General features: G+C 44.7%; 1 protein-coding gene across 1 annotated transcript in view; it reads right to left on the bottom strand.

Moving 5' to 3' along the window:
• ITIH5 (inter-alpha-trypsin inhibitor heavy chain family member 5) overlaps positions 1-11,692 on the bottom strand; it is a 53,771-nt gene that overhangs the window by 21,448 nt on the left and 20,631 nt on the right. The window contains exons 6-7 of the mRNA XM_009290412.2: positions 10,192-10,361; positions 9,514-9,630 (exon numbers count right to left, since the gene is read on the bottom strand). Coding sequence (XP_009288687.1) covers positions 9,514-9,630; positions 10,192-10,361 — 287 coding nt within the window. The remainder of the gene's footprint in view (positions 1-9,513; positions 9,631-10,191; positions 10,362-11,692) is intronic.

Raw genomic sequence — 11,692 nt, 5'->3', positions numbered from 1 at the left:
TGGGAAAGTTTAATTCACCACAATAAAAAAAAAAAAAAAAAAAAAAATCAAAAGGCTTTTAGTTCATGCTGAATCCAATTCTGTATGGATAGTGGGTCTCTGCACCACTGTAGTATAACTCAACCCCTCTTGGAAACGGCTTCCAGATGCAGGGGGAGCTCTCCCAGCACCCACCCCGCCAGTGCCTCTGAGATCACTTGGCAATCCTCAGCTGTACCCTGCACGCCCAAACACAGCTGGCATCTACCCTTGCAACGGCTGGGCAGTGAGACATCGACACCAGTGACACAGCCCCTTTCAAGCTTCAGCCAGCACCAGTGAACCACGTGGGCTTGCGATCAGTCAGTCTGAAGAGCATGGCTAGCAGAGAGAAAAGCATTCACAACCAAAGCCTTTGGAAAGCAGTACCCATCGGCTGAAAGCACCACACGAGGACAGTTTGCAGATACCAGACATGGGACCATCTGCAACTATATACTGAAGGATGCCACAACTAGAAGACCAAATTTCAGTAGCCTTTACTTTGTCCTTCCAGATCCCCTGTGAGAGTCCATATTTGACAAGAAAGGAGCTAAGGCACAAGGTGTAAGCTCAAAGGGAACTAGGAACCCACAGCTCTGTCCAGTAACTTGTCTGAGAGTGCAACAGTGCAGAGAAGGGCTCAGAAACCAGATCTCCTACAGTGAGAAGAAGTACAAGTAAATATGTTGTTTGGCAAAACACTGCAAGGAAGCACAGGGAGAAAAAAACAGAAGAGCTCCCCCCTCCCTTTCAATATCCTCTATGCTTTGGTTCATATCTTTCCCTTTCCAAACATGCACAGGTAGCTGATAAAAAGGTCCAGAGCTGGCTTTTCCAAGCTACAACAGCAACATCTGGTCAAATCTGCCCACAGCCTGTCAGAGGGCTTAATACTGTGACTTAAGGAAAGGCTGCCATCAAAGTCGCACCTGAAATGGTGCTATCGAAGTCAGACAAGGTACTGCCATAGACTTGGTTTGGGATCCAGTAGCCAAGGGAAAGGCAGCGTGAGCTCCACTGCCATTTTACAGGGAGGAGCTGAGGTACAGAGAGAGCAAAGGTTTGGGCAGTGTTATTCCTGCTGAGGTTTGATGCCACATCTTGTGAGTTTTGCTTTCCTCTGTGTCCCAGTTTCCTTTCTGCCCATATAATGCAGCTCACATGCCAGTTGCCAGCAACAGGGACTTTTGTACCAAAAATCGGGTTTAACCCAGAAGTGTATCCTTGGATTTTTTTACCTTCCTCCATCCCCCTCTTGGGGAGGACAATCTGCCCTTTCTTCTTCTGCAGGGAGCGTCGTGCAGTTCAGGGACTGCAACTAACCCTCTCCCCGTCAATGTATCTTTGTGCTTTCTTCCTGGCAGACACTGATCGCGTAACCAAGGAAAACTCCTTCACAATTCTGGACAACAAGCATTTTGTTTTACATTGACACTGGCCTGTGATGGGAGGGAGTTTGGTTGTAGAGCTCTGGACAATAAAGGTCTGTCTCCAGTCCATGGTCCAGTCTCTCCCGCCTGAACATCACAGATCCCTTGCTAGTAACTTGAACATTGCTGACTCCCTATATGGCCTTAGAAAAAGTTGCTTTGTAGTTTCCCGGCCTGCAAAAGAAATACTCCATCATTTAGAGCAACTGTTTCTATTGCCTTTTCTGACAAAGATTTTCCACTTAACATTGAGTAAATCGCTTTTAGCTCCACATTCATCCAGGGTATTTAAGCACTGGATTTCTGCTCAGTGGATGATAAAACTGTCTTCAAGGATGTGGGCAAGTTTAGCTATCAGTTGGGGTAACTTCCTTCTCTAGCACCCAACATCATGGTGATAAATACATGAAAAACTGCAAGATGATCTGATTTCTCAGGAACTGGAGTTTCATGTACCCAGAGGGCAGAGTAGATGCCAAGTCTTTGCAATCTCATTGCAGTGTTGAGGATATAAATAAATGCTTGTACAAAGTTTTAAGGAGGCAAGCTCTTATCAGCACCAACCATCATTACTTCAAGCATTTATCAACAGTGCAGTATGGATTACAGCTGGAGCAGTAAATGTTTCTGTACAATAAGTCAAAGGGAAAAGTTTAAAGGCTGCCCCGCAGTGCCATACTGAAATAACCCTACTGGAAACAACAGGGCTACCTGGGCAGACAGCCAGACTGACACAGCAGTGTATGAAGGCCACATTCTTGTCTTGTGCTTAGCTGATTTTATGTGGGATCACATCCCATAACATACCAGTCAAACACTCAAACCCCCACCCTGCCAGCATGACAGAAAATTTCCATGGAGCTAGCAGCAAAAAGGTCAACACCAAGGGAAAAGTGCCCCATGCCCTCAGTGTAGAGCTTGACATCTCTTCCTCTGCCCATCCTCAGAAGATGGAGTTAGTCCCAGCACATGAAAACTGTTCCAACAACTCGGGACTTTCATTCTCTGTCACACAGATCAGCTGCCGACACAGTGCTGGGAAGAGTTGAGACTCCCAAGAGGCTGTCCGCAGCACATCCCCTCAATTTCAGCAACCATTAGCTGGTATGTTATGCAGCAGGAGTTGGGCTGAGACACAGGTTGCTATGCTTTTCATGTTGATTAGCCTCCATTCTTCATCATGTAGCCACTCTCTTACAGTGGGTGCCTCAGCAGTCGGAAGCATGCCAGGTTTGAAGCTTTCTAGCCCCTTCTCAGAACATCCTACCTGTGCGTGTAACCTGCTAGGAAAGATGTGTTGCTCCTTCACACAGAGATCTTTCCTCTCCATGGAGAAAAGATCTGTGCTATTTCACCAAGGGGAGATTACACCATTCCTACTCAGGGAGGAGGTGTTATTTCTCCATGAAAAGGAGCATTGTACTTCCACAGAAATGAAATATCTGTTATCCCTCTGCAGAGGCTGTGACTCTCTTAGCCATCTCCTCTCATAGCCCTGTCCCTTTTTCCTTGAACTGTGATACCTCTTACTTTTAGATACTATTTCCCCATTTTCATCTCTAGTGAGTGAGGGATGGTGGTGATGGTTGGTTGGTTGGTTGGTTGGTTGGTTGGTTGGAGCAAAGACCCAGCACTTTTGGTCAGGGTTAGCATTAAGCAATACAAGAACACTAAATTGTTCTTTAAAAAAAGCAAACTTGCCTGTTTTCCCACTTGAGAGTCTGCCACAGGGCCCTCACGGTCCTCCAACACCTGCTCCCCTTCCCATTTTCCCCATTTCCAAATCCCCTCAGCATCTCCAGGATCCCCACTCCCTCCTGCACATCCCTGCCTCCAACCATCACTGGTTGGTTGGTTGGTTGGTTGGTTGGAGCAAAGACCCAGCACTTTTGGTCAGGGTTAGCATTAAGCAATACAAGAACACTAAATTGTTCTTTAAAAAAAGCAAACTTGCCTGTTTTCCCACTTGAGAGTCTGCCACAGGGCCCTCACGGTCCTCCAACACCTGCTCCCCTTCCCATTTTCCCCATTTCCAAATCCCCTCAGCATCTCCAGGATCCCTGTACATCCTGGAGTGCTCCCTCCTGCACATCCCTGCCTCCAACCATCACCCTGCCCACTTCCATCCCAACCTACTGCCTCAGGCATGAGCACAGGCCAAGTCTTTGCCCAAAACTCTTCAGAGAAGAGAGCAGATGTTTTGGAGATGATGAAGTCAGTACATCAGGGGTAACTATCCAAGCAAAAGCTCTCTCCTCATGACACAGGTAGTATCATATCCCTCATTCCTAAGGGACCTCAAATTACATCGTGTGGACCTCAGAGTCAGAACTGCCTGTGAACACTGTTTGATGACTTCATACAGTAATATAACATGGAAGACCTCACTCCAGCAGGCTTCCACACAAGGTCCCACAAGCACTTCTGAGCTTCAACCGCTCTTCACAGTTAGAAACAGACTGTCTCAGTTAAGCAACGTGTAGTCCACGCCCCATATTAGGGTGAAGGGGTATTTATTTGGAAATAGCAGTGTTGTTGCAAGCAGTGTTAGACTGATAGCTTAAGTCTTGGCAAAGATCAGATGTCTTTTAGACTTGGGGGATCTTGTACATAAGCCCAGCCATGGGTTTGCCAGCTAAACAGACAAGACTCTGCAGAGACAAGTGCAGACAAAGAAATTAACCTACCTAAGTTCACATAACAGATCCATGATGAAAACATGAATAGAAGCCAGGTCTGGCTTCCAGGTATTGCTCCAGCAACTGGAAAAACACAATTCCTGCTTGGAAAGGACTATTAAAGAAACCCAGATCTATAGCTTCATACACTTGCACGTGTATGCCAGGGCCTTGAGCATACTAATAGGCTTTAATGGCTCTGACCAGCCCCACCCGGGGCCTCTACCCACACTCCTGCCCATTTAAGCTCCAGCCTGGGCCCTCAGTCCCAGTCTCAAACCAAGAGCTATGCTGTAGCTGGCTATGTCACAGCTATGCCTGGTCATAGACCTCAATGACCCTGATCCATGGATTGACTTCCCAGCTTGATTTTGCCCCTTCCTTTTCACTATGGACTTGTCTGGTGATCACTGGGCTGTGTCTGTCACTTCAGGAGGACCTGTTTTCAGTTCATCCTTTGATGAATTCAGCAAAGGTCCCATTGAAACCCTCGGGAGAACCCTCAGTGTCTTCATGGGGTTTCAGTTCAAGCCTTAGCAGCATTTCCATGCCAAACTCTGGAGTTGCCTTTGCATCCTGTTTAGTCTGAACCCAGTTAAGGGACTTGCCATTTATAGGTGAGCTGGGGTCTTCCCGGGAATTTCTGTCTCTACTTCTACTGCCTCAGCATGGAGCAAATCAGCTGGGGGGAGCATGTTGGCTGTTAGTCCTGAGACCAGAAGCAGATGCTCCCTGTCCTGAACAACTGAGGGCATCTTGCTCTGAAGGTTACTTGTTTGTCTGTATGACCCTGTCATTATTTATAAATTTTAGGGTTTGGGGAAGGCAGATTATTTTGCTGCATAACAGGTACTTGCACTTTTCTTGGAAGCTGGGCAATTAAGGTCTATATGGATGTGACATCTGATTTACTGCAGTAGTTCCTATATTCCATATTCACATCTACAGAGATGACTGAGATGACACAGCTGTTGTGTATTCCCAAGTAGGAGGCAGCTGCATGAAGCTGTCTGTGCTGGAGACACTGTATACAGTTCTTCTGCATTCACTCAGGTTGTTGCTTTCCTATAGAAATGGAAAAGCTGACAAATCCTTCCTCTTCACAGTAGCTTTAAACTCACTGAAGGCTGTAATTAGAATTAGCATTTTTTCCAAAGTCTCCTGGTGATTTAAGGTAGTTTTCCTGGGCAGCAGCCATTATTTGGACTAGTAGTCAACAGGCCGGCAGCCAGCTCTGCTGCAACCAGCAGAAGTTGGTGGAGTTTGGAGTGAGAACATCGAGTGTTCAGGTGCTTGTCTGCTCTCTCACCACCCTGAAACTACTCAGAGGGAGTCTGTGTGCTGAGGCATGGAGGTTTAGGGATATGTGTATATAAGGCACGCGGGCCCTCAGAAGGGCTCAGGCAACGTGGGTCACAGATCAAGGGTACCAACAGTGTCCCTTGGATGGATGCAGGCAAATAAACTGAAGCACTTGCAAATACGCAGCAGGTCCCAGCTTCAGCTGAGTTCCTCCTAGAGCAATTAACCTCAAAGAAAATTACAGTCTGGCACACTACCATTGACAAGTTGCCAGGCTTGCGGTGTAGCCAACTGTTTAACTGAGTGTGTGGGCTTTTATTGCCTGTGAGAAAGGCAAGGTGAAATGAATCTGTGGTTGAAACAGCTACCTTTTACCTCATATCTGCAAAATATCTGCAAATCCATCCTCTTGTGGACACATTCATAGCTTGGAACATGCTTGTTCTATAACACTGAACTGCGGGCTGATAAAGGTCCTTTTTCACTATGTTTAGTGAAGCTGGGGATAATCATGGTAATCACAAGGTGGTGAACCTATAACTGGCCCCTCTTTTTCTTAGTTATACCAATGTAAAACTGCTATGTCCCCCTCTACCTGGCCAAAGGTACCATAAAAACCAGCACGTCAGACTGCTCAAATCCTGAGCAGTCAGGGATCATTTTGCTTCCCAGTAAACCTTCCAGATATAACCTGTTCCCCAGGGTCTTCTGGCTCCTGCTAAAAACAACTATTCCGCACAGAGCTTACTGTCTCTTTGCAAATGAAGGAACAAAGCTCACGAGGACAAAAACAGTATTTTCCTTGCCAGTGGGACAGCAGTAATGATGTGCAAGGTCTTGAACACATGAAGAATTTTTTTATCGTCATGCTCAAGAGTTTTCTCTTCCTGAACTTCATCTCCCTGCCGGTGCTAGAAGGTGACTGTGGCAAAGGCCCAGATTCTTAGTAGAGGTGGACTGCTGTAACATATCTGAGTCTGCTAGACATCACCAGAGTTCAGAGGCTGTGAAAACTGCAGGAGGAATATGCACGTTAGCTGATCTTCCCCACAAAGCTAATATGTCTCAGTAATGTGAGGGGAATGTCTCAAGGGTCTTAATGATTTGATTTATGCTGATCAACCAGTCTCACTATGTGTGAGATGAGTGTTTGCAGCTGGGTCTGGACATCTTGTTGCTTCAAAGGCTGAGATATCTTAGGAAGAAAGGGATGGCACAAACAGATAAAAATTCATGTAGGAAAAGGAAAACCTTGGGAGAGGAAAAGAGAAATGACTCACAATTAGGTTGTGGGAACTACAGGATGCATGAAATCCTGACCCCATTTGAGTCACTTTGCCATTAACTTCATGAAGGCAGGTGACTGAAGAGTACAAAATCTCCTCGAGCTACTATAGAAAAGCGTGCACAGCTGATGTTTCTCATCCTTGCTTATACAACCCTAAAAACTGTCCTTTGCCGTAGTTACTGCAGCTGACCTACAAGAGCATTCTTTACAAGTGCTGACTGTATTTTCAGCTGATCTTGCATGTGACTCAGGAGAGAGAGATGAGGAAAGACAGTCCCATAGGAATTCTCAGCTCTCTACGCACCACCATAGATCACCGCAGCTGCAAGAGTCCAAGAAAAAAGAAGAAAAGGAGGCATTTCCTCTGCTCACATGTATACTGCCACCAGGGGACATGTCTGTAATTTAACAAACATCTTAATAACAACAACAATTGGGTAAAGAGGCCACTGAGCAGACATGGGCCATGGCTATAACCGATCACACTTTCTTAGTGTACCAAAAGAGGCATATTATTCAGCCAGTCCTAGATTTTGGTCTTTCCTTGACTAATCTGTGTGGGGGTTTTATGATTTAGGTCATAATTCCATGAAGTTCTATTTTTTGGAGCAGTTGAAATCAGAGGAAGGTAAGTGCTTCCTGCACATAGCACTCCTTCATAACGTACCAGTGGTTCTCCATAAAAAGAGTATATCTGAGATAACAGGGCAAAAAATTGACTACATCCTCGACAAAGGTTCTGGCTAGACACTTCTCTCACTTCAGGCTCAAGAGGCACCTACTTGTACCTAATTGGCCTGAGATTTATGTATGTATAGCAGTAGGAGCTGGCTAGGTTATGAAGTAGAACTTCAAGGGTTAATCCCTGTCTGTGTTGTTTCTAGTAAGTATATGAAAAAGAAACACTAATACACTCAGGAGGAGAATAAAAGCTTTCATAGTACAAGGTTAATCTGCTGACCCGAGGCACTACTTGCACAGTTCACACCAGCATCAAAGCCCTTCAGAGTCTTAATCTCCCTGGTTCAGCGCTGTATCGCTGACTGTCTGCTTTCAGCACACAGGACTGGGTGCATTTGTACAGTATCTGTTTATTCTGCGAGGCAAGGCAGACGTTTTTCAGCAGAAGGATAACAGAAAGCCAAGAGCCAGGCTCTGTCCACAGGAATTTGTAAAGATTCAAAGGCATCTTCGTTCAAGACCTGACTCAGCATAGTACTAGGTATATTTGTTGACAACTCCGCTGCTCCAGTCACTGGGGAAGGTAATTAGGAACCATAAAAGTCATACTCCATTTTAGTTCACAGTGGAGCTAATTTGATTTCATAGGGGACACAGCTTCTAAATTAAGATTTATGATCATCATTGAAACCAGACAGTAAAGTTTTTAGCACAGAGAGAAAGGCATATGTACCTCCAATGTCCTTGCTCAAAGACAGAGAACTGTCAGAGAATGACCATGGTCTGTGTTTGTCAAGAACATTTGGGCTAGTGTTGGTGGTCAAGGGAAAAAAAAGGCCCTCAAATAACCACATTTTCCAGAAATATCACCACATTCCAGGCAGGTGACCAAGGAGCCTGAATGGACTAATTAGAGCTCCTTAACTGGCCAAGATACAAGTTCAAGCCATTCTAGTAGGGTTACAAGACGACACCATCCATACAAGCTGAAACTGCCCTATATTGGTGTCAACCTATGTGGAAAGTGTCCCTTTCCACTGTCATTAGCTCAGCCATGGTGAGAAAGTAGAAGGTAAATATGTGGCCATTCAACAGAGAGAAGCCAGCTAGCTCTCCATATCTCATGCCTGTGGGCAAGTCTTCAAATGGAAGGAAATAATACTAACCACACCAGGACTTTTCTCCTTTTCTGCACAGATATATAAGATGGAAACTGGACTTACCTCTCCAGTGTGAGTGCAGACCTGAGATACATCTGTCAAATCATTCAGAACAGAATTGAGGTCTTAATTAATCTCTGCTTCTATTTTAGACAATATTGTGTTGAGAAAGAGTGTATTTCCCCAGGCACAGTCTGCTTCTAGTTTAGACTGATAATACTGCGCTGAGAGAAAGAGTATATTCCCCAGGCACGGTGCCCTTCCAAGCCAACTACTTGGCTCCTGAACTGGAGATGGTTACCATCTGTCCAGCTCAGAGAATTGAAGAAGCAAAAAAGTTTAGGCACCAGCCTGAATCCTCCATGTCAAAGGTCAATTTTAAGCATTGGCGATGTGCCCTTCAGCTTGGTGTGTTGGCTCATGTTAAGATCTGTGCGCTGTAAAAATGTCTGAGACTTGTGCTGAAAGACTCAGATTCTCAAACAGGACAAATTGACCTTTCTTTCAGCAGAACCCATTGAGTTATACATTGCTGAGGGTTTTGCCAAGGTAATTTAAAGACAGCAGTATCTTTTCTCTGCTGTTAAGCTGGATACAATGGTCTGCTGAATGCACTTTGCTGGGTATTCTCCCTATTCTGCCTCTCTTCAAAATGCCCAGAACAGAACTGCCCAGGACAACCCTATCTGCAGCATCCTAGCTCAGTTTTGACAGCACCGACCTTTTTTACAGAGTGATGAAGTCCTCTGCACTTCTTATTCCCATCTCATTCCCACTAACATCATAATTTCTCATTGCAGGTAAATCATCTCACCTTGAGGTTTCTTCAGAGCCTCCTCTCACCTCAGACATAGCGAACATTTTGCAGAAGAACCCGTCTGGTGAGACGAAGTCTGAACCAAGCTCCCTGCAACCTTACAGCTAACCATCTATAATAAATGCAAGGACCTTACCTGTTTCAGTTTCGTTCCCACCATGGAAGCACTGCTGTCAAGCACAAAGACAACGTTCTTTGGCAGTGGAGGAAGATCTGTGGGAGCGAAGTAGTGCACGAAATACCCATTAAGAATCTGTGGAAGAGCAAGGAAGTCAGGAATCAAAGGCAGATCATGATGCAGTGTTCCACACACATCATTATGGGATATTTGGTTGGGCACACCTGATCCTGCTTTCAGTGTCTACATTGGAGGATATAAGTGCTCCTTGGTATTCCTTTTAATCCTGGCCCCCTGTTTATCCAGACTAGGGGAGCCTACTGGAGCTCTCCACATCTCCTTCCATGGTGGACATTGGGGTTTCCTTCCAAATGCAGTAAGGATATAACGTGTGTACCCAGGGATCAGAACCATAACATGCATTTGGGGAACTGTCCTTGTATCCAGATATATACAGCCAGTATATTGAGAAACTGAAAAGCATATACAAAAAAGAAACTCAATGAAGTAGGTACCTGTGGTTTTTAAGTCCATCTTGTGGCTGCCAACTGCTTGGTTTTATTTTGGATAGTTCTTACAAGATGGAGAAGTAGCCTTCACTTGAAAAACATTTTCCAGGATATTTGGAGCATGCAAGACAATTGAATCATCTCAGGTATAGTTAATAAAGCAGAAAAGATGAGTCGTGTACAGTACCTGAACATCCCCAACACTCAGCTCCCTGTTGACATCATATCTAATTATGAAGTCTCCCAAAATGCCATTTCGGGCGATCCTGGTTTGCTCGACAACACTGGGATTGAACGTAACTTTAGCTAAGGTTTTGGTATGTCCAACTACAGTAGAAGGAGGAGGAGAAACATCACCTGTTGAGATAAAACCACAATATTACAAGTTTTTCACATTGTCTAACAGATGTCTAACCACAGCACACACAGTATTACCATGGAGTCAGGTCAACTAGCATAGTTACATACTGAGATTAAAGATTCAGCTCACCAGTGATAAAATAAGAACTTAATAAACCCTCCCCTCTAATTCTAAACTGAAACGAACATTGCAGTGCTATCAGGGATATAAATGTTTAGGCAAAATTCCTGTGCTCACTTCTGTTTGGAGGTCACTGAACTCAAAGGCCAGATATTCTCTGTATGACTGTTAATTGCTTTCTGTAAGTAATGAACACACAACTTCAGACATGTATATGGTATTCATTCCAGCCAACTCTAGACATCTAGAATGCAGATCCTATACCTGAGATCCTGCCAGTCAATGCAAGTGTGATTCATTTGACCTGTTTAATCATTTCTTCTAGGATTACATGAATCATACTGCAGATTTCTCCCCATTGATTATAAAGAGTTCTTGAGGTGACTTGTTCAGATGTACCATAGGCATGTGAGGTGGGATTGATCTGACTAATTGACTGCTTGATCTGACAAGCATCTTATGTGTAATGTCTACATCTGGACAAGTCATGTTAGCTGCCTTTATGTTCAGCAAAGAGTTATCAGTATAGTCGCTGTAATTTCAGTCTTCCTGATTGAGACAAAATCCAACACTTGCTAGTGCAGTCATGCAAACTGCACCCCTGAGATCTAACTCACCGTAATCTCCGAGAGCCCTTCCTGAGTCAATGAAGAGAGATATGCATTTCGGAGGGCATCTCAGAGAAAGACAATAATTTAGGTCTGAGTCACCCTGAAGGAACCTCTGCTTGTCTTGTTAGCTGTGTTCATTTTCTAAAGTTGAGGAATATAGAGATTCCTTGTTGTCTCTCTGTGTGGCCAAAATCCCACCTTACTCTCTTTTGGTGTGCCAACTGTTCATTCCCTCTGGACTCCGTAAGGACCCTTACATGAGACTGACCAAAGTTCAGATTTGGCCTTGAACTTCCCCAGATTTTGAGGGCTTTCCTCCTTATCCTAACTAGCTATTGAAAACACCAAAATAGATTCTCAACTGATATTCTTCTTGGGTGCTTCAACTCTCACAGTGATTATTCTAACAAACACTCCTCTGAGGCACAGAAGTTCACAGAATCATAGAATAATTAAGGTTGGAAAAGACCTCTAAGATCATCGAGACCAGCCGTCAACCCAACACCACCATGCCCACTAAACCATGTCCCTAAGCGCCTCACTACACGTCTTTTTAAATATCTCCAGGGATGGTGACTCAACCGCTTCCCTGGGCA

Source organism: Aptenodytes forsteri, unplaced genomic scaffold, assembly GCF_000699145.1.
Source record: "Aptenodytes forsteri isolate BGI_AS27 unplaced genomic scaffold, ASM69914v1 Scaffold173, whole genome shotgun sequence".
NCBI classification, from domain to species: domain Eukaryota; kingdom Metazoa; phylum Chordata; class Aves; order Sphenisciformes; family Spheniscidae; genus Aptenodytes; species Aptenodytes forsteri.
This window is presented reverse-complemented; position numbering and strand designations above follow the sequence as displayed.